Source organism: Vespa crabro, chromosome 1 (genome assembly GCF_910589235.1).
Source record: "Vespa crabro chromosome 1, iyVesCrab1.2, whole genome shotgun sequence".
NCBI lineage: Eukaryota > Metazoa > Arthropoda > Insecta > Hymenoptera > Vespidae > Vespa > Vespa crabro.
In genome coordinates, this window is record NC_060955.1 from 19,612,303 (window position 1) to 19,636,182 (window position 23,880).

Genomic DNA, 23,880 nt, shown 5'->3' on the forward strand with positions numbered 1-23,880 from the left:
CGAGTTATTTCACTCTTTATGTACCTTTCTCTCGTTCCTCGCGTCGGACCACGAAAAGTCCGACACTGGAACATCACCATCGGCTTGCCGCGCTTTGCCCATATTTTTTCACCACTTCTCCATCTACCCTTTCCTCTTTATCAACGTCTGCTCAAAGCCGCCGGCAGGAAAAACTCAATGCGCCGCCGCAAGTTTTGAGTCTGTACTCCCTCTCTCTCTCTCTCTCTCTCTTTTTCTCTCTCTCTCTTTCTCTCTCTCTCTCTCTCTCTTTTTCTCTCTCTCTCTTTCTCTCTCTCTCTCTCTCTCTTTTTCTCTCTCTCTCTTTCTCTCTCTCTCTCCTCTCTTTCTCTATGCCATTGCGTCTAACTCGAAAGTGTGGAAAGAGAAGCGTGAAGCGAACATGAGTTTGAGAGAAAAAGAGAGAGAGAGAGGAAGAGAGAGATAGAAAGAGACACACACACACACACACACACACACAGAGAGAGAGAGAGAGAGAGAGAGAGAGAGAGAGAGAGAGAGAGAGATGGATAGCAGAGGGATAGTACGGATATCGAGCTTCAAAGCGTTGCATCCATCCTTTCATCGCCCGACACTTCGCTCATATTCGGTTTTTTAAAAGCTCCGGATCTCCCCACTCTACGTTTATCCTGCGTTTTTCAACCCCCAACTGCTTCCTCCCACCCGTTTCATCATTCCTATCAACCTAAACGTTCCTTCCGCCATCCTTCGCTTCTTCCTATTCCCAAACCGCTTCGTCAACGGCCTACCATTATCCTCGCTCTCTCACGTCCATACTATCCCTGAAACTTTTATTCCATCGAAAACCAAAGCAACAAATCCTGGGAAAACGCGTTGCACGCTCCATAGCTCGCTTTCATCACATGTGCAACGCATTAAAACATGAAACGATGAGACGATAATAAATAGAAATTGCTCGGATTTCTCTAACGATAAGGAAGATATCACCGCGATCGATTTACATTATGATCAGATACACATATTCTTTGTTTATGTGCGAAAAGATTTGATAGGAGAGAGAAAGAAAGAAAAAAGAAGAAAAAGAAAAAAGGAAGCAAAGAATTAGAAAAAATGAGAAAAAGATAGAAGAGGATAGAAGAAGAAAAAAAATGGAGAGTAAACGTTGTGAGATTCGTGGAAAAGAAAATATACAGGTTGTAAGAGAGAAAAGGACGGATATACACGTTAGGTGCGAGGGAGGAAAAAGAAGGGTCGGATAAGTGTCGCCGGCGAGTCTCTTTCTTTATTTCTCTCTCTCTCTCTCTCTCTCTCTCTCTCTCTCTCTCTCTCTCTCTCTCTCTCTCTCTCTCTCTCTCGTTTACTCCTTTTTTCCCGCGGAAAAGGAAAGAACGCGTTTACAAATTACGCGCAGTCTGAGGCGACTTAGGGAGTTTCAGACTTTTAATTACTCCGTACGAGAGTCGTTCTCATTTTCTCTTTCTCTCTCTCTCTTTCTCTCTTTCTCTTTCTCTTTTCCTCTATTCGCCGTTTACTCTCTATGACTGGCGCACGTTCTCTCTTTCGGATAGCTCTTCCTACCTCACTCGTACCTACTTCCAGTATTTCAATTCCGCAAGAGAGTTCCGACTTTAATATAAAAGGAAAGCCCGATTCTCGCTTCTTCCTAAGCGGTGCCGCCGCTTGCCGTCTTTCTAACATTCAATCCCAAACCCCGACCCCAACCCCAACCTCGAGTCGCACTTACTTATCCACCTAGCTACGCTATCAACTAAGTTGCCAGCACCTTTACGCGCTCTGATTCCTTTTATACTGATTTGCGACCAAGACATCTATCATTCTCGGATGATCGAAGCATTTGAAATTATAAAATTTCGTCGATAGTTTCCTATCGATATTTCTTTTATATTATACTTAATACGATGGACATAAAAACAGACGAACAGGCGAGTACTTCTTACAGGTGTATTACCATATATTTTCCATTTATCAGAGTCGATGGAAACTTTGCAAAGCGAACAAACATAACGATTAAAATTCCTAGTTCGAACATCTAGTATCCAAGCATAATCTTTACTTATCCCATAAACCGTGAAGCTTTACGATCGTGGTAAAGTTAATGTAAGCGCTACGTGAACGTACATATGTATACATAATATGTTAGTAACATCGATCGGCAAAACAAATTCTATTTTAAAATCGGACCAGTTAATCGTTGATTTTTTTTAAATAGTTTACTACTACGGGCGGCGTATCGATGAAAATGACGACTATTATTATATTATACAGAGCCATACAATTTCGTTATCGCGATGTGAATTATCGATCCCGCATACTATACACAAAACTCCCTTTCTCTTTTTCTCTCTTTTTCTTTTTCGATTCGCGACGACAATACGCACGCGTTCCTCGTTAAAATGCTTAATGTTCTACCAATGGATTTTCAACGTTGACTCGCTCTCTCTCTCTCTCTCTCTCTCTCTCTCTCTCTCTCTCTCTCTCTCCCCCTTTCTCTTTCTCTCTTTCAACGTGTCTGACGTTGAAATAAAAATCGTTAAGATTCTTACGAGGACGTGTGTTTCCCTTAGTCGTTACCCGTGCCGTAGTACGAGTAATTCAACGTAATTAATCGCGAGGCGCCGATAAGCACGAAAAATGCAAAAGGGAGAGGAGAAAATGTGGGAGGAAAGCGACGGCGGTGGCACGCAATGTGCGGTTTGATCTCTATTATCAGAAACGCCTACGTCTACTTGCCGTTGATTTCTGCGCTCTCGTAAATCTTTACTATTTCCGTAACTATTATTAAACTATTCCCGTTAAACTGGTCCTTTACTGGTTATTTTTATGGGAAGAAGAAAGAAAAAGGAAAAAAAAAAAAAAAAAAGAAAAGAAAGAAAAAGATAACGGAAAAACACGAGTGGATAGATTATATTACGTAAAGGTGAAAGTGTCGAAAATGTTTGAAATAAGAGAGGAAGAAGAACATAAGAGGAATTGACATGTTAACGAATAAGTTATATGAACTAAACGCGACGATCAAAAAATCGTTGAAAAAAAATTGAAAGAGAGAGAGAGAGAGAGAGAGAGAGGAGAGAGAGAGAGAGAGAGAGAGAAAATAAATTAGGTCGACACACACGGTAGAAAGTAAATACGTATTCTACACCTGTTCATCCTCGCTATTTCCAAGATTCTCGGTTTCTTGTCGAGTTTTCCCCGACGGTAAGCCACGATCGAACGTTCGGTCGACAGTGATAAATGTTGTGTCAGCGTTGGATCGGGTCGGGTCGGATCGGATCGGATCGTAGCAAAAAGTACGTATTATTTTGCGCCGTGGTCCGTTCTGCAAAGTGGCAAAAGGATTCTCGCAGGAACCCAAGGAGATGATACGTTCGTTCGAGATACCAAAGAAAATTGCTGAATTTCTCGAATATCTTTGCAGCTTCGTCGAACCAAATGATTAGTATAAAACGTTTTGCATATATATATATATATATATATATATATATATATATATATATATATATATATATATATGAACAACGGAAAAAGAGAAAGCGAGAGAAGAAGTCGTAAAAAAGAGAAGAAGAAAAAGAATAAAAGAAACGCCACTCACGACATAACACACGAAAGAGAATTTTTCTACGAAAAATATGCCACATGCACCTATCGAGACGATAGACGTTAACGGAGTGTCGTGTGCGCATTAATATCGTGAATAAATATTTATACGTGCACTCGTACTACTCGTATACGTGTACTGGTAGTACTACGTCAGGTGCAATACACTTAACTTGCGCTTCTTTCGTCCCTATCTAGTCAACGATTCTAAAGTCTAGACAGAAAGAGAAAAAGAAAGAGAGAGAGAGAGAGAGAGAGAGAGAGAGAGAAGTGCTTATTTGCAAAAAGACTTCCAAATGTCGTCTCTTGTTTATTTCATACATTTATCTGACAAATATATGCGAGCTCGATAAAATATATATACCTCGATAAAATATATATATATACATATACATATATTTAGGTACAAAAGAGGAATCGACCATTGTATTATTGGAAAATTTCACATGTAGCGATTACATTTCCATTGAGTTATTGCGATATAATCGATAACGATTCTCCGGCTCGAATGTCAAAAGTTCACGTTCTGTATTTAGGTTACGATAATATAAGTTGTTACCTCAAGAAATCGTTCGTTATCGAATTATCGAAACTCCGCTTGGACTGTTAGGATCATAACCTTATAATTTTCATACTCCCTATTATTCGAAGAACAATCTCTCAACAATTTCTCTTTTACCCCCTCGCGAAATTTGCCGCAATCATATTTTGCTATAGTTACGAATCGTTGGAATTCGAAGGGAAATCGATTCTCCGTGTTCCAAAGTTCGAACTTAATTCGACGGTTCGTTTCTACGAACTGAAAGAACGAGCAGTTGTCGAGATATCTCGTTTGATTTACATTATGCGCCGTTATAGGTCCACTTAAAAGGCACGTATGTATATAACGGAGTAAGGTAAAAGAAAGAAAGAAAGAAAGAAAGAAAGAAAGAAAGAGAGAGAGAGCGAATGTCGAGTGTAATGCTTAAAAAAATCTTATCCGTTTTGTAAACACGTTTGGCCCTTGACTTTAATAATGCACGCTTTTTTACATATCTGCTTTCTATTATTATTTTGAACGTGGCAAGGTGAAAATCAAATTTCATCGTTAAAAGAAAATATTAACTTTCATAGAAAACGAAAAATTATGAGAACGTAGCTCGTCTCGAGAAAAATAGAGAAAGAGAGAGAGAGAGAGAGAGAGAGAGAGAGAGGGAGAGAGAGAGAGGATACGAAAAAAAGAAAAAGGAAGGGAATAGAAATAGGAGCCGAAATTTATTGCTAATATTTTTCCCTTAAAAATGCACTGTGGTACGTGTGTACGTGCAAGGCGAACATACAGAATCCAAGGAGCTTTCGTGCGCGGATGCACCGACATTTTTTTCCTTTCTTAAAGCAACTCGGTAGTCGAGGACCCTTGGAAGATACGAAGAGAAACACGAAGGTGAAATTTACGCCGATGCACGTGACACACGCGAAGAAAGTTATTCCGATAAAATTCAACTTCGTTTACGTCGAGATCTTCGTGCATTTTTACAAGCCAAAGATAAGCCTCCCTACGTTCGCCATTTACCGTTTTCCTTCACATATCCTCATCGATCATTTTATTTGTTTATTCAAAACAAATTGAGACATTTGACGAATTCAATCGATTCAGTCATTTACGATCAGTTTCGTAAGTCTAACGAGAAAATCAAGAAATACATAATGAATGTCATCGTGATTAAATTTATCGCAGCTCAAGGTAAAACATTGATAAATTAGATGATACGTTTCAAGGATTTATCGAACAAAATGGAAAGGTCTAAATTTCTAAATATAAAGGACGTAGGCGTTGTCAGGGGTCCTTAAACGGAAATAGGTATCCATGATCTTCGAGCGTAATCCCATGGAAGGAGAAGAAACTCGGAGGAAGAGACGATGAGTTTCACGGGGGTCTCGTGCTCGACATTATTGGATGCAGCGACCTCGGCTCGTCGACGAGAACGACCGTGTCGAATGCTCATGGAAAGCAGCCGTGACGCCACTGGCGCCTGTCCTTCTTCTTTCCATTTGTTCGTTCTTTCTTTCTTTCTTTCTTTCTCGCCATCGTCCTTGTCTTTTTACCACCGACAATGTGAGAGAGAGAGAGAGAGAGAGAGAGAGAGAGAGAGAGAGAGAGGAGGAAGAGGAAGAGGATAGAGCACAACGAGAAGAGAATTTTTAACAAAACCATCGAAAAATCACTCGTTTCGTTCGTACCCTCCGGAAAGAACGAAGACAGGAAAAAGAGAAAAAAAAATATAAAATAAAAAAACCAGCGAAACAAAAGACGAAGAAATTCCGGAAAATGGAATTCATTCTCTTTTCCTCCCTCTTTCTCTCTCTCTCTCTCTCTCTCTCTCTCTCTCTCTCTCACTCCCCAACCTTTTGCTGCCCTTTCCCTCTGTCTGACGTTTTTTAATTAACTCGATCGTTCGAATCTGAGTGAAAATACGCGGACGAGAGGGCACTCGAAAGTTTTTCCAAATTGAACGCGGTGCCTGCATTGCGCGGGCATACGATACGTATAACCTCGAAACGAGATTCCACGTGCTTGTCGGCCGACCCATTTAAAAACAACGCCGAGCAAAAGAGGAAGCAAAGAAAAGAAAAAAAAAAAAAAGGAAGAAAAAAAAAAGGAGAAAAGAAAAGGAAAGGAAAAAAAAAGGAAAGAAAACAAAAAAAGAAAGAAAGAAAACAAGAAAGAGGAGCAAGGGTTGAGTTTGGGTACGATCGATCGAAGGAGAGCGTATTTTTTCAGAAATCTCGACTTGTATTTCGGAGTAGCCCACTCTAAAAGTGAGTCTCTCGTTCGTTAACCGCGTCTTCGGACGCGGAAATTTGAATTACTGCCAGCTCTCAACGAAGGGCAAAGAGAAAGGGAGAGAAAGGGAGAGAAAGGGAGGGAAAGAGAGAGAGAGAGAGAGAGAGAGAGAGGGAGGGAGGGAGGAAGAGAGAGGGGGAGAGAGAGAGAGAGAGAAAGAGAAAACTCTCAAATGCCTTTTTCTGAGACTCTTTCAGGTTGACGCGACCGAGGAGAAACACTTGTTGATCCGTACTATGGGATTGTGACCTTAAGTAGAGTACGTGGATTTGGATTAATTTGAACGAGTTTCTCTTTAAAAAAAAAAAAAAAAAAAAAAAAAAAAAAAAAAAAAAAAAAAAAAAAAACTGGTCACGAATAATAATTTTTTCGTTTGTGTCTAAAATTAAAATTTAAATCTGTCCTTCCTTACTCCTGGTTAACATTTATTTATTTCTTTCTTTTTCTTTTCTTTTTTTTTTCTTTCTTTTTCTTTTTCTTACGTTTCACAGACAAACGAGCTGCACGACATAGCGACGAATCGATCATCACGACTTTTTATCTCGAGTGAATGAGTATATTATGCCAAAGGCTTCGATCTCAAGATCTCTCAACTAACAATAAGTTAAAGGTGAAAAGTCGAGTACGCGATCATTCGCGTGAGATTTCTTTCGGGATTTTAACGCGACGTAACGTTATGCGACGCGACACGCTGCACCAAATGGAAACCTGTATATGTGTATACGTAAGGGTGGATTGAGAAAGAAAAGGTAAGGTGCATACGCGTGCGCGAGCGAGCGAGAGAGAGAGAGAGAGAGAGAGAGAGAGAGAGAGAGAAAGAGAGAGAAAACTTTTATTCTACCAGACGAGAAACGCGAGAAATGTCGTATTAACGAGAAAGTTTAAGAGGTCGAGGCGTCCTAACGCGTATAAAAGAAAAAAAAAAAAAACACATAAAAAAAGGATGGAGCTTTCGTCGTGCCTGGAATAAAGTTCACAAATACAAATGTAACGAAAGTAGGTTACGTTGTAGTTGTTTAAAGGCTCACTGTGGAAAACTAAAATAATTATTAAGATAAAAGAAAAGAAAAAGAAAAAAAAAAAAAAGAAAAAAAAAGAAAAGAAAAGAAGAAACTTTCGAGCAATGGAATTTCGAAAAGAATCGACTTCGTTGAGATAACCGAAGCGCAATAACAGATAAATTCTCAAAAGTGAAATGATGATTCTTAAAATGTGTGTTAGAAACGTGCCTGAAATTCGGATTAATCGTGACCGAATGTACATTGATAAAGAATGAAGTAACATAATAATAAAAGTCGAGAGAAAAAGAATAAACTCGAAAATACATTAGAAACGTTGAGGGACTATCGCTTAGGGACGGCGTACTCGTTATTTTCTACTCTTATCGGAATAATTATTGGCCAAGAGACGAACGTGCATTTCTAAGAAAATACTCTAGATTATCTCGGCGCGTGATATACATTGTCACCCGTACATAGATCTCATAGTGTAAATACGATTATCCGAGAGGCATGATACGTGAATAACCTAAATCCTCTGACGAGGAAAATAGAAAAAGTAAAAAAAAAAAAAAAAAAGGAAAAAAAAAGAATAAAAAAAAAAGAAAGAAAGAAAGAAAAAAGAACGCGTTTCCGCTAACAGTATATAATTATAAAGATTCATCACGATTTTTAGAGCAGATAATATACCGAAAAAAAAAAAAAAAAAGAAACAATTAAATCGCCTCTCTCTTTCTTTTTCCCTCAAGATGAGAGATGTTCGACTAAACGTGTACAAGTAAAAAAAAAAAAGAAAATTCCAAAATTGATTAATACCCACCTTTATTATCTTATAAAGTAATAACGACAAGCTTTTAAGACCGACGCAATATGGACGATGCACATCTCTTAACCGTAAAAATAAAAAAGAAATAAAATGGTAGAAAATATGTTTAAAAAAAAAAGAAAAAAAAGAAAAAAAAAAGAAGAGAAAGAAAAAGGAAGAAAGAAAAAGAATGAACGACTAGCACGTTGCAATGACGGTAACGGTAAACGATTCTGCGAGCCCTTGAATGAACTACCGTCCCGTAACTTCACGCAGCAAGCTAAAGCTTTTTATCAAACCTCTCGACATAATTAATCACCGGTTAATTAACACGAGAGAGTCAAAAAGCAGTTAGCCACGTGTAACGCGTTACACTCGTAATGTCAACTTGTGGGCCGTTAGTTTAACCGAAGTTACATAAAACTATTTCCCAAGCTTGGACGATTTTTTTTGTTTTTTATTTTTCTTTTTTTTTCTATGGTAAACATTTCGATATAATTTCTTTTTTTTTCTCTCTTTCACTCTTACGAATATATATAAAAAAAAAAAAAAAAAAAAAAAAGACGTGACGAATCGAATACACGGAAGTCGTTATCTCCTTTAACATTTAAAAATAAATGTTTGCGAAAGATGGAACAAAAGATTTCTACGTACATATATATATATATATATATGAAACATACAAAGTATAGAAGTGCGTTCGTTATAGATACCGCGAAAATAAATTCATCTTTAAATGCATCTTTAATCTCGCGGTGTTTTGATAATGGCAGACAGTGGTAAAAGATGAAGAAAGGCGAAAATAGAAAAAAGAAAGAAAAATAAAAAAAAAAATAAAGAAATAAAAAAGAGAAAGAAAACGAGAGGAGGATGCTCATGAAGTGGAGAAGAGGATAGACGGAAAAGCGAACGAGGGAGAGAAGTTCGTATAGAAGATGATGGTGGGGATTCCAGTGAGGAGGAAAGGAGCGGCGAGCGTGGTGGGGGAACTCGTGCCGCGCGATAACCGTCGACCGAGGTGCAAAGCAGCCGCGAATTCGAAAGGCGGCCAGTTGCTGTCCGCGCGTCACCGATGACGCGTCGCGAGAGTTTATCATCGAAGAATCTTATCGAGGTAAACGTCGTGCTTTACAAACGCGATGCATCGATTTTTACGAATAAAATAAATTGAAAATAATAAAATGAAGGAAAATAAAATGGAATGACGACGACTCTTTGATCATTATGATCGTGCCACGACACATATGTTCTCGTATCAAACGAAATCGTATTTAAAATATATTAGTGTCGGTAGTGAGTGTGACATTTACCAAAAAAAAAAAAATAAATAAATAAAATAAAATAAAAGAAAATAAAAGAAAAGAAAAGAAAAAAAAATAGTTACAAAACAAATAAAAGAGAAAAGAAAAGAATAAAGAAATTAAATCAAAAAATAATCGCAACGAACAAGGGAGCCACTTGTTCGCGTTGTTAAAACTAAAAGTGACCGATGATATTTCTAAAGGATGAAGTTTAGTTTATTCCGAGAGACGATCTCGTTGGGAGATAAAACGAGATTACGAGGAAATAGAAATCTTCCTTGGTCTAAAGATCATTTCTAATACTTCAACGTGTCATCATACGCAATCGTGCGAATGGAATACACCACGCGACCTCTTTACTCTTCGCGAAATATCTCACGTACATACATACATCAAAACATACGTGACACGAAATGCGATATATTTTCTTCGCGATGGCCGTTACGCAATGATCTTTTAGAGACCGACACATCAGGCAAATTAAGAACACGGCGGAGCTTAAAGGTTCACGAGATAAGAGGAAACTAGCGCGCGAAGAGATAGGCTAACGATCTTTCTTTCTCTATCTCTCTCTTTTCTCTCTTTCTCTCTCTCTCTCTCTCTCTCTCTCTCTCTCTCTCTCTCTCTCTCTCTCTCTCTCTGTCTCCCTCTCTTGGGTGTGCCCTTCGCGGGATCGAGCAACGCACAAATCGATCTCTACGCGAGCAACGAGCAACGAGCCATGGAATCTTGTCCTCGACCACCGACGTCGCGTAATGAAATCCCATCCTCCACCCTCCTCCTCCTTCTTCTCCACCTCCACTTCCTCTTCTCCTCCTACTCTTTCTTCGCTTCTTCTTCTTCTTCATCCTCCTCCTTTTCCTCTCCTTTTTCTTTTTATTCGTCTACTCTTGGTATCTCTCTAGTTCTATTCGCTAAGAAAATCGTTTGCGTTTTATTCGCGTGCGCGAACCATTGTAACGTAACAGCGTCGACACACACGCAGCCGAGTTTGATAATTGTGTAGCGGTAATGCATGATTTCCCACGTGGCACGATGCGTGTTCAACTATTCTTCTCTTCTTATTTTACACCGGTTATAATATTCCGTTCTTATTCCTTTCATCTTTGACCTTTATACTTTCTCTCTGTTTATTTCGTCCACTGGACAAACTCGTACCAGCCAGGGTGTATCATAAATGAAACGAAATTCGCAGCTGTCGATCTAGGCTTCTTTTTTTTCTTCTTCTTCTTCTTCTTCTTCTTCATCTTCTTCTTCTTCTTCTTCTTCTTCTTCTTCTCTGTCGTTCTAGCAACAGCTGCAACTGCGTTAACGTCGGACATGTGCCAGCTCATATCAGAACATACGATCGTTTTCCGATGAGGCACGATGTGCCACGACATATACAGTCGATAGCTTTCGTCACTAGAACGAACGGACTTTATCGAGAAACGTTTGTCAGATCGTGGCTTGAAACGACACGTCGCGTGTTAATAAACACACGCGTCAAAGATGCGTCAACCTACTCGTTTACTTCTGACTGACGCATAAAAGCCGACTCTCAAAATCGATCCGATCATCGGAAATATCTCATAATGTCAAACCTGTAACGTCAGTTACTTTTTATATATATATATATATATATATATATATATATATATATATATATATACACATATATATAACAAAGTGCAACGGCCGTGAACTTGGGTATTGGAATATGCCACTGACTGAATTTGGAAAAATACAAAATTTGAAACGAGTCCGTATCGAATAGTACGGTGAACGTGGCTCGTATAAAAATATTGCATTTGGTCTGAGTAAAACTTTTTATTACGATATCTTGTCGAAACTCGATCAATCGTTTTTGAACTCCATCGCAGTAACGCGTTGTCATAGTTGATCGACGTTTTCTAGTTTCCCAAGAGTAAAAGACCAGAACGAAACGACGCGAAGTAGGTTACGGAATTGGACGTTTCCGCGACAAAGAGAACTCCAATAGCATCAGCTTCGAATTTCATCGAGCGTTAGCCGAGCTAACTTCAGTTACGATGGAGTTACGTTTTATCGCGATGGGATGAGGAGATTGAGGCGGGAGGGGGAGAAATGAAAAAAGAAATAAACAAATAAAACGTGTTTGAGCCGTCTTCTCGTTTTCAAAAAAAGAAACGCGACAGAATATTTGGATCGATTTTTTGGCTTTTACGTTGATTTAAGGTATATAAATTGATCCATTTGAAAGGATAATCTGAGATAACCATATATCGTTCTGATGAAACATTTATTCGAATTGCTGGATTAATCCCTTGTTTCGCGAACGAAACGACCATTTCCGTCCCTTTGAGATACTCGATCTTAATAATCCCCTTAACGTAACTGTCTCGTACCATTTTCAAATTCCTCTCCCCCAACCTTCTTCTCGTACCTTTCTCTTTTTCTCAATTCGCTGTCTTTATCGCTATCAGAAAACTGCGAATACTTTCTTGGATACGTTATATCGTTTCGGAATAATCGCGACGATAACCCGTTACGAGATAAGACAAGGAGAAATAAGAAAAGTAGGAATAAAGACGTATACGATTCGCAGTTAGTTTGTAAAGGAGCAAAATAAAAAGAAAAAAGACAGAGAAAGATATATATATATATATATATATATATATATATATAAAAGAAAAGAAGATAGCTAGAAGTCGTGATCTTGGTGCACGAAAGAACGTTCTTCTTAAAATTGTTGCCATCCTCGAGGAATAGAATACTTATACACCGAATGTAGAGGAGGGGATAGATGTGCAGTGTACAGAGGGATGGAAACAGTCGTCTACTTCGAAATGAAACGGCCGGTTCTCAACCCGTTTTTGTCGCAAAATCGTAGTAGTGTCGTCGTTTTAAAGAAGAGTCACGTAATCGGAAACGATTTACTTCCGTGTCTCTCAGTCTCGCATCATTCGCGTACGTGCAGAAGCGTAGATGCAATTGGGGGGAAGGGTGGTGCAACATGTATCGAGAAACAAAGGGGTCTGGTAAACCGGGAAGCCGAGAGAGAGAGAGAGAGAGAGAGAGAGAGAGAGAGAGAGAGGAACGCCACGTCCGAATATATGAATATCCATTAACGAGCCACGAAATATTTAATCGTCCGCGAACGAAAGATTGAATTATTTTACTGCGCAACTTAAAAAAAAAAAAGAGAAAAAAAAGAGAGAAAGAAAAAAGAAAAAAAAAGCGCTTGCCCAAACTTTTCCCTTTCATTTTATTCTCTTTCGTATAATACCATCGCATATTAACGCGTTTTCTCTCATTCTTTAATTTTATTTCTTTCTTTTTTTTTTTCTTTTTTTATTTTATTTCCGGAATTTATATCGTAGATTTGTGCTCGAAGCAAGTTTATAAGCTGACCTGTTATACGCAATCGTATACCTCAGCGATCAACCCATTAATCGTTTACTCGTTCGAGCTAACTCGGGACCCACTTTTATCCTCGTGGAGTCCAACCGCGCGTTTAGATCGTTAGGATCTTCCCTCCCTTCCCCCTACCCCCCAGCCGCCCGCCCTTGAACAACCCAACTCGAAAATCAAGAGAAAGTACAATTCTCTAGGTCACATTAATACTCTATGAAAAAAATGGTCGCGATCTTTTGTCAACAGTATTCGAATTTCAAAGTTCGACTAGGTACGTGCATAATAATTCTTAACCTTTTCGAGAAGGTTAACGTATTCTATTTGAGGACGGGGACGGATCGTAAGAACGAGACGATTCTTCGACGGTCATTACGAGTGTTTCTTTGAGTTAAAGAAAAATCTTCTTTGTCGAGAAAGAAAGAGGAAAGATAAAAACGATCGCCGGCCAAGTTAGTCGTCGTAAAGTTGTTCCAATTCGAAAGGAACGACTTCTTTCGAGGATAAAGAATGTATGTGTATATGTGTGTATGTGTGTGTGTACGGGAGTTAAGTGCACCATTTTCTATCGCCGAAGCAATTACGAATAACAAAGACGAGAGAATAAAAGAAAGGTGCTTCTTTAAAGTTTCTTTTTAAAGCTGCTGCTTGCTTAATTACATTATCGTCAAGCAGACTCGATTCGTTGTAATTCATTTAAAGTGGCTACTGTCGCTATCGTTTTCGGTAGAGAACGCGTGAATGAGAAAAAAAAAGGGAGGGGGGAAGGAGGGAGAAAAGCATTCGTTTCACTCCGAGTCTCTTCGAACTCGTTGTGGTTGTCGAAAAAAGAGAAAAAGTAAAAGAAAAAGAGAAAAGAAAAAAAAGGATGGACGAGATTTCTTGTATGGAAAATTGCGGAATATTCGTTAACGAGCAGCTGGAGTCGATGTTTGTTCTTTTGTTGACGCCGACAATGACAATGACGGCTAGGATGACGTCGACAATGACATGGATGGTTCGTTCGCTCGTTGAGTCCTCGCGCATTTCCGCGTAATCTTTCGTTGAAAACTCGCGAGATCGTAAAAATATGCGAGTAAAGCCGGCGGCGGCGACGACGACTACGACAATAGTAGTGGTTGTGGTGATGATAGTGATGGTGGTAGTGATGGTGGTGGTGGTTATGGTGGTGGCGGCGGCGGCATGTCTGTACCGTTCGTTTGGTCGGTCGTCGCACGCCTACGCGACATACCAACAAACTCGACTCGTGTGAGTGATTATCCTTAGTCGCGAGGAACCGTCATAATACACGTTGATAATTGCGAGCGGCATAATGAGAGCAGGCATTAATGTCCTTCAATTCTTTGGTATCGCAACTACGCTAAGCTCGTTAGATTAATCAGAATACGAGAGAAACTCGACGATCCTTCTCTGCTCTTTTTCTTTCTTTTTCTTTTTGGTTATATACAAACTAAATGCGAGAGAGAGAGAGAGAGAGAGAGAGAGAGAGAAAGAGAGAAAGAGAGAGAAAAAAAATAGAGAGAAGTCGAGCAAGAGAAAAAGAGAGAAAAGAACTGGAAGAAATTAAGAGGCTGTCTACGAGAGAATATAGGAAGAAAGTAAAGAAAGAAAGAGGATTGAGGGCTCGAACTAAAAGGAAAATTCTTTTGGAGTCCGCGCACCATCACCACCACCACCACCACCACCACGCTTTGAATCGAAGCGCCTTTCATTCTCATTCCCGCCCTCTTTTCACGAGCACCGATGCGATCCTCTTCTTCCGTATTACCACCTTCTTCTTGCTTATCCAAAAAGAAGAAGAAAAAAAAAACGGAGACTCATTTTTCATATGAAAACAAGGATAATATCGGCTTCTCGGTTATGCATCTTTCTTAAAAACTTCGTCTCGAAATTAATCGAGATCGAGGGAAAATTATTTAAAAGATATGGACGCGTTGTCGGACACGCAAAGTTTGTAAAAAAAAAAAAAAAAAGAAAAAAAGAAAAAAAAAGTGGACGACACGTGCGTGCTCGCGCAATACAACGTTGTATTCTCTTTCTTTCTATCTCTATCTCTCTTCCGTTCACTGTCTACCCCTCTAACGAAGAAAAATGGAAGAAGTCTTGGACACGCGACGTCTCGGTAACAAGGCGTGTTTTACGAGATACGATTAGGACACCGTATTTTTACGTACTCGTTGCTCGGACATTCGATGAACATATACATACGTTGTGTTCGTTCGATCAACCGATAACAACAAAGAGAACGTTCGTAGACTGTTTGTACTTACTATCCGCGTACAAAGCAAGATCACGAGGAGTATAATCGCATTGATTGGTTTACCGCGAGAAATAAATTTCGTTCTGCTCGCTAGCGAAACTCGAGAACTCGTTTCATTCCGTAAGTTAAAGCACGCGTCAGTATGTAACGTCGAGAAAAGAAAATAAAATAAAAGAAATACAAGGGCGAATATTTGCAAAATATTACGTCGATATGTACGCTGGAACGCAGACGCGAGGAAAAATAGAACGCAAGGAAAATTACTCCAGCTCGTATATTTTACTCCTTTCCCTTTGTAATGCTAATTCTACTTAGCCGAATCCTAGAATCGTGAACTCCCGTGGTAAATATTAAACGGGATTAACAAAAATTAGATAAGCGCAAGAAGTGCAATGGTATCGCGGTAGTATGTGCATGTCGTTAAAGGATTCGTGGATGGTAGTAGGATGATGAAATTAAAAAAAAAAAAAAAAAAAAAAGAAAAAGAAAAATAAAAAGAGAAAAAGAGATGAGTCTCTTATTCTCTCATTCTCTCTTTTGAGACTTTCTCTCTAGACGCAATCTAAAATCAACGTACATATATATATACATGCATACATATATATATACTCGCGTATATACGAGCTCGTCAATATTATCAAATTTTCGTACGACTCCTCTGGATCTCGTTGAAATTGCAAGGTTCGTCGTTCGTCCGACCGACATTTAACGCGGAATCGAGTAACCTACTTCTGACAAACGCAGGAACCGCGTCACATAGCGAACGAGAAATCTCTGATAACGGAGCAACGTATTTTGGCGCTTGAAATTGGTCACAATATCGTACTCGCTTGCACCTTCGTGAAAGCTTTGTCTCACGCGAGATTAAAAGCTTTGTCGTTGTTTGTCGGGAGAGTTTTACGAGAAATTTTCACGTGTCATTGATTCCACGTGATACTCTCCCGTTTATCGCGAGACAACGTCTATCAATATACGGATGTTATCTTCCTTTCGACGTACATACATACATACATACATACATACATACATACGTACGTACGTACGTACGTTACCAATAATGCTCACTCGAATCCCAGGAGAATGAACTTCCATCCTCGATAATATTATGCCAACGAAGATACACACACTTACGTATTGTGCAATACGATAACGATTCGCTTAATTCGAAGGTTTCTACGTCTCGTATTATTGTTATTGAAAATAGATCTGAAACGTGTTCTCGCGTATGATCACAAAGAGTCGTCGAATTTCCTCCTTCTCTCGCACGATTAATTACGACGAAAACTTTATCACTTTTATATCTTTCCAGAGAAGAAATATCGTCAGACTGGCCGAGCCTGAAAGAGAACGCCTGACGCAAGAGTCTCGCGATGATATCTTACGTTACCGTAAGTTTTCCTCGTTCTAATTGGATTTTGACGATCGACCGAAGAGGAATCGAAGTGGGAACTCCTTAAACTTAATCGGTCCATGGATCTCTCTTTGAAGAATCAGAAACCGAGGGATGCTAAGAGCAGTGGAAAAATCGGAAAGAATGAGATTTTCCAAGAAATATGACCGACAGAATAACGTAGTATTGCTCGTGGCGGCTCTTTGACGTACGCCACGAAACGCTAAGGACTGATAAAGATTCAAAAAGACAAATAAAAAGATAAAGAAAAATTTGATCTTCGAGATAGGAGAAAACTCTTTTCGTAACGTTACTCGGTTCTTTATGGATCCGTCTCGGTTCGGACACACGATGTAAAGAAAGCAGCTAGAAAAGTGAAGGAAGAGAAGGGTGAGAGAGAGAGAGAGAGAGAGAAAAAGAGAGAGAGAGAGAGAGAGAGGAAGGAAGGAAGGAAGGGAGGGGCACAAAATGGGAGCAGCGAAATTCGTGCTCGGTAGTGCGATTCTCGGACTCTTTTGGAGCTGTTTGCTGATGAAAGGTGTCCTGACGAATTCGACGAACAGGTGCGACTATTCGCCCTGCTCCTGCGATCACTACGGCAGGTTGACCTGCGACTGCAAAGAGGAAGGAGAGGTAAGGTTCTTTTTTCGGCTCGAGAGAAAATAAATTCTTATCGAATCCATTGATTTAGCCAAAAAACAATAATTCGTGAAACGTTATAAAAATTATATATATATATATATCGAAATGGGAAGTGACGAAAAAAGATCGTCACTTCAATTAAAGAAAATAAAAAAGAGCCGAAGGAAATGAAATTTTTTCAAAAGTCAATTTCTCATAAATGAATACCTCTCATGTCGTTCTTATTTAAGTCGATTTGTCTGAACAATTTCATTTCCTCGTATCCTCTCGTTTAGTTTCTTTGCATCTGTCACCACTTTCCCTTCGATTCTTTCGAACCATTTCTTCCTCTGCTTATCTCTCCTTCTCCCCCTTTTCCTTCCAAAAGAGAATCCATTCAAGAAACCGCGATCCTATCTCATGAAAAATCTCGAATACGACGCAAACTCCAGTTGGACTCCGAGTGCTTTGTTCCCCGTGAACGTTTATCCCAACCCCGAATTATCGGAATCTAGATAAGGGTATAAATAGGATCCCTAAAGAAACGAAAACATCCTTTCTTCTCTGATACTCCGCCCACACTTTTACACCTTCCCCTTCATAACTTAGGAAAAATTTCTCGGTTATATTCAAAGAAAATTCAACGGGAAATCACATTTCCCCGTTTGCGAAGAACTTTCAATGATTAAATATTAGAACAACGTAATACGTAATGTTCATTTTCGAAAGCGAACTGCTTTTAAAAGATTCAACGTTATAAAACTAGAAAGCAAGAGCTTGTAACTGAGGAAAATGTGAGTAAATTGCACAGTGTTCCCTTTCTCTTTCTCTTTCTCTTTCTCTCGCAGGGCTCGACGCTACCCTATACGCTATAAATTAGAACGTGTTTACGCAAATCGCGGGGCCGACACGAGTGGCAGGTAGGTAAGGTGTGTGCCGAGGGCGTTTTCTTTCCCTTCACCCTTCTACCTCCCTTCCCTTTCCTTTTCCCTTCCCAGCCACGTTCTCTTCAGCTCGGCATATAGCCACGTTAGAATATTTATCGCGCCGGACGAATACGTAGCTGTCCCAACGGAAGAAAATTGCTGCGTACGGAGAAAAATAGCAGTACTCGTTGAAGGATCGCGGTCACGAGCTCGTATGGCTACAGCTTTTCCTGCCAAGCCCCGGCAAAGCTTCTCATCGTGGCACTCCAAATATCGTCGTAAAAAGACATTATTATAAGGGGGTGGCCGTGTGAAATCGAGGACAAAAAAAAACGAGAGAAAGCGTCGTGATATTTTAGTTATAATCACGATAGGAGGATAAGCGTAAAACGTGTAAAGTATATAAGCGAGATCGATTAATGAAAACGCGGGCTTTGTGAGAAAACCATAGTATTCTCTATTAACGCCCTAAGGAAAAAAAGACACAGCATTAGGTTATTATCATTATCAAGGCAACATAATCTTCATTCTTCAAAAACGTAAACTATCGCGCTTCTCCGTCGTGTATCCTACCATCATCGCTATTGTTCGCAACAAAACGTTCTTTGTCTTTTACGTAAAGCGTAACACGTATATGTGTATATATATATATATATATATATATATATATATATATGCATGTATGTGTGTATGTATGCAAGTGCAACGTACAGAAAGGCGTATAATGCAAGCAAAGAACACGTAGAATACACGTGGTGTGCTTTGGAAACGCCGTAAACCCGATCCGTAAAAGCCGTACCCGTGACGAAATGACCGCAAGTGAGGGCAACGTTTTATACTGTGGAAACCAATCGGATTGGACAAAAGCAGACACCCCTTTTTGTTTTATCTTTTTTCTGTTTTTTTTTCTTGCTTCCTTAAAATATTGCACCATCATAGTAATCCACGATCTCGTTGCGTCGTATTACCGAGTTCATGCGAGAAAATGAATGATATAAATAATTATTAACAACATCTAAATGTATTTAACGAAGAAATGGATCGATAATTTTACTCAATACAGAAAAATCACATAGAAAATTGGATTGCGTAACAAAATACAGTTCGTAAACTCGTCTTCTGTCGTTTTTTATTTTTCAAACAAAAAAGGAATTTGGTCTCAAATGAAGTAGTTCGCGTCGTAAAAGGATGCCCCAATTCGTCGGTCAACGAACGAACCATACCATCTAGAAGTTTGAAACGTTTCCATTTCATGAATTACCTACTAACGCTTCGCTTTACAAGAGATGTTTGACTATGACTAGATGCAAGTATAATGGATGCTTGAAAGTACGATGATACGCGCGAATTTATTTCCCTTTGTACTTACCAGTACTTACTAATGTACGTAATATATATGTGTATATATATATATATATATATATATATATATATATATATATATATATATATATATACGGATCATATACCGTATGCAAAACGAAAAGGGTATGGATAATTTTAACGGGGATGTTTAATAATCGTTTTGGAAAAATTTTTGGCCGAATAACGTTCGTTCGTTTCGATAAAATTTCTCGTTCAAAGGAAAATAAAGAAATGAAATATATAATGTATGCGATATATAAACCGCGGAAATTATCGCGGATTCCGCATAATTTAGCAGGACGTATTGTACGCATTACTAATTTGTCACCCTCCCCCCTCACCGATTTTCGAAAGCATCGAATCCAACCTTCTTTTATTTCTTCGCGCATTACCCTCTAATTACTCGACCCCATTGATCATTCAACTTTGATTTTTATAAAATAGAAAAGAATTACAAAAAGAAAAGAAGAATGAGGGAGAACGTTTAAAAAGGTTTATAAAAGGTGGCAATAAATTTTCAAGTTTTCAGACTGCTTTCGCGTTTCGCAACGACGAGTTTTAACGCTTGGAAAATGGGTGAGGTTAATAAAAGAGGCTTTTGTAATCGACCTCGACCGATATTCCCAGTGTTTCCGGATTCCAATAAACTACCGGATGTTGCCACCGTTCGTCCGTGTGCCTGGTAATCATTTAAACTTATCGAATTTCCGTGCTTTAACCAGTACAACAACTCGTTTGTATTATCTCTTTTTCGCGAACGAGTTAGGTATAATATCAACCCATGCGCCATATTCTCTTGCGCAGTCCTAAGATCCCCTTTTGAATAATTGACAAGGACGTAAATAATCGAATGTGCCTTTTAGCGAATGCGGTCTTAAACTTACTCGTCTACCTCATCACAAGGGTCACCAGAAATAAAACCACGGAATTTAGGTGGAATAGAGAGAAGAAGAAAGAGAGAGAAAAAGAGAGAGAGAGAGAGAGAGAGAGAGAAGAGAAAAATGTAATAGCACGGTGTGAAGAACAATGATAACGCTCTAGAAATATTATTGAGTTGAGATGACCGATAACCAAGGACATCGATAACGGACAATCGACAACGAGAACTCGGTGATCTTTGATTAATAACTTCATACGCGAGATTAATTATTGCCTCTATCGGTTTGCGTTTGAAATCGCGTATGGAAAATGGGTTGATGGAAGAGAAAGATAGAGAAGAGAGAAGGGAGAAGAGAGAAAAGGGAACTGAAGCCGATGAACGCGGCGAGAAGACCGCGATAATGGTCGACGATGGGCAGGACTCTCACGAGCGAATCTGCCCCTACGGGGAAATTGTTTCGTATAAATCCTTTATAGATCGTAAAAGAGCTTTTCGTTCCATTCTCATATCTCTCTTTCTCTTTCTCTTCCTCTGTCCATCTATCTTTCTCTTCATCATCTCCGATAGGTACATTATTCCGCACGAACGTTCGCCCCTCAACGAACGGAGATTTTCGCCGTTTCCGATTCGATCGTTACAACTGAAATGCATTTTCATTTTGTTACTCGACGTGAAAGCTTTCGTTGTCATTGTCGTTGTCGTCGTCGTGTCGTCATCGACGTCGTAGTCGTTGAAGAAAAACTCTTTGATTCGGTATGCATACGAAATGAGAGACCAGTTTAGGAAAAAAGAATGAAAGATAGATAAAATACAATCGGCAATCAAGAAAATAGGAGGTCGCGGATCTCCGTGTTCTCGACTATGCGTTATGCCGGACGATCGACGTCGCTCATCCAACATCATATCGAAAGGGAACGTTTCGAAATGATAGAAACGAATGATAGTACTACATCCATCGTGGGAACGTTCCCTAAGAAGGGATAGAAGTAGAAGAAGAAAAGACGACGAGGGTAAAGAAGAACGCGACGCGAGAAGCTTTGGTAACGTTGCTACCGAGCATCGAACTACCTTTCAAAGGAACTCTGCTGGTGTTCCCGATGGGAATCGCTCCGAGTAATCGAGAAGCACACCTTCGACGCGATACTCTCCTCTCTTTTATCCCCTTTCTCTCTTCTCATTCTCTCTCTCTCTCTCTCTCTCTCTCTCTCTCTCTCTCTTTCCTCGTTTATTCTTCTTCTCTCTTCTTCTTTCTCTTTCTCTCTCTCTTCTTCTTCACTTTACTCCGTACGACAAGCGAAAATGTCTGGAGAATACGCGAAACTCACTCGATAAAATTACACGCGACTGCGAGAGGTAGAGAAGAACGAGAAGAATAAAGACGAGACGTTAAAAAAGAATATCTTGCTTCTCTTGTTTCCGATCTCTCTCTCTCTCTTTCTCTCTCTCTCTCCCTCCCTCCCTCCCTCCCTTATTCTCTTTCTCTTTTTCTCTCCAACGCTCATGTATTTATCGGTGTCCCCGTTCTCTCTCTCTCTCTCTCTCTCTCTCTCTCTCTCTCTCTCTCTCTCTCTCTCTTTCTCTCTTTCTCTTAAGCGTACTCTTTCTGGTTGCCTCTCTCGTGGGAGAGCAAAACTGTTGGGAAATAAAATTCAGATTCCCGGTGCGGCCCTTGAAATTTACGACAATGACCCTGGCCTGTCTGCATCCACCTACCCCCGTACTTACGAATTTGTGCTTCGAGACACCCGGTACACACCTAACGATACGATACTCTTCCACTAACGTTACTTAATGGATCCTTCGCCTTTAACATACGCTTACCTCTTTTACGTTTCAACGAAAATTTCAAAAGCTGTACAACGATAAATACATCACCCACGCTCGTTGTTTCTTTCTCAAGAGAGTAAGAGAGAAAAATATTAGTGAGATAGGGGGGAGGGGGGAAGAGAGAAAGAGAGAGAGAAGAAAAAGGAGAAGAGGGAGCGACGCGACACGGCATGGCACGGCAGAGAGAGGGAAAGGGGAAGAGGATTCACGGACGTTGAATTAATTAATGAAATCCACGAGCACAAATTTTTTTGAAAGGAAAATCCATAACGGTTAGAACTTGCGCTCGCTCGGATATTGTACGACGAGAACTAGCCAAGAACAATGCGGAAAGAACAAAGGTCGAAACGAGCCAGGAAGGGACACACGAGCATCCACGAGAGAAAAAGAGAGATTGCACCGGATCAAGATGGTAATGCGTAGAAACTACGGTGCTTGCAAACAAGAAAGGAAAAGAAAGAAGAAAAAAAAAGAAGAACAAAAAAAAAAAGAAAAAGGAGAAAAAGAACGAGAGAAGCACAAAGGTTTCGTTTTCATCGAGAGACGTACTGCATAGAGCTGCGTCTTTTATTCCGCACTCTGTACGTTTTCTCTTTCTCTCTCTCTCTGTTTCTCTCTCTCTCCCTCTCTCTCTCTCTTTCCTCCCATTGAAAACACTCTCTAGATCTTCTTTCTCCGTCATAGTAACCCACGACCGTTCTCCGTTTCGTCTGCTACTACGGCATTCTCTACCTCTTTCTAATGTATCTGTCTTCTTATCCATTTCGTTCTCATTTTCCTCTCGCGACTGGTCACTTTCCATTTTTTTTTTAATTTTCAAATTTTCCCGATATTGTTTTTACGCAAAATGTTCTTAACCTTTACGCGAGAACGTAGAAATAAGATTATACTTTAATATCAAAAATCGTAAGAAGGAAAAGGATTATGAAGAATGTAGGATGAGAAATTTGAACGTCTTTCTTTCGAGAAAAAGAAAGAAGAGATATATGAGAGAGAGAGAGAGAGAGAGAGAGAGAGAGAGAGAGAGAAAGAGAAAGAGAAAGAGAGAGAAGACAGGAAATACGGTCAGTCCTCGTTTTGCTAGTACATATTTCAAGTGTTACACTGGATACCCGAGACTTTCTCATAGCTTCTTCTCGGCTAAAGACAAAAACAATAAAAAAAGAAAAATAAAAAAGAAATAAAAAAAAGAAAGAAATGATCCAACAAGTCGAGTATAATAATTCGTTAGACGATTCGCTAATCCGATTTCTTGTAGTAAACGTGTGTCGTAGGTTCGCGTTACAAAGAGCAACAACGATAGAAGCGGATAGAATAGAAGCCTTCTCTAGAAACGATCGATTATCGAGCCCTGTTGGTGCGATAAACGCTTACCGGGAATCACGAACGTGCGTTTACGTACGTTAGCACGCATGAGAATGATATATCGGAAACGCCGTGTATAGTGTGTGTGTGTGTGTGTGTGTGTGTGTGTGTGTGTACATATATATACACAGAAAGCGAAAGAGAGACAACACCAACTGACTACCTACGCGCATAATCCGATATCGTGATATCGGCTCCTTTGTCGATGGATTAATCGTGCTGGAAGTATGCGAAGAATGTTCCTTCTTGACCAATTGTTTGACAAACATGGTATTCGAAGTGACAGTCGACTAAAACCAACTCTTTACGAGAGTAAGACCCAAGAGACTTTACTCTAGGAACTCTTAATGAA

General features: G+C 39.6%; 2 protein-coding genes across 13 annotated transcripts in view; one reads left to right on the top strand and one right to left on the bottom strand.

Moving 5' to 3' along the window:
* The window catches only part of LOC124426647 (E3 ubiquitin-protein ligase MYCBP2), a 171,503-nt gene that overhangs the window by 133,391 nt on the left and 14,232 nt on the right, over positions 1–23,880 (bottom strand). The window lies entirely within an intron of this gene.
* Positions 1–23,880, top strand: part of LOC124426744 — a 78,180-nt gene that overhangs the window by 50,259 nt on the left and 4,041 nt on the right. For 2 of the 4 annotated variants that reach the window (XM_046968827.1, XM_046968836.1), the window contains exon 3: positions 16,464–17,177. The exons of 1 other annotated variant lie outside the window; for it this stretch is intronic. In XM_046968827.1, coding sequence (XP_046824783.1) covers positions 17,013–17,177 — 165 coding nt within the window. In that variant the 5' untranslated portion in view covers positions 16,464–17,012. Of the gene's footprint in view, positions 1–8,853; positions 9,336–16,463; positions 17,178–23,880 lie in introns of those variants that run through there. One more of the 4 variants, XM_046968820.1, reaches the window with a different exon arrangement.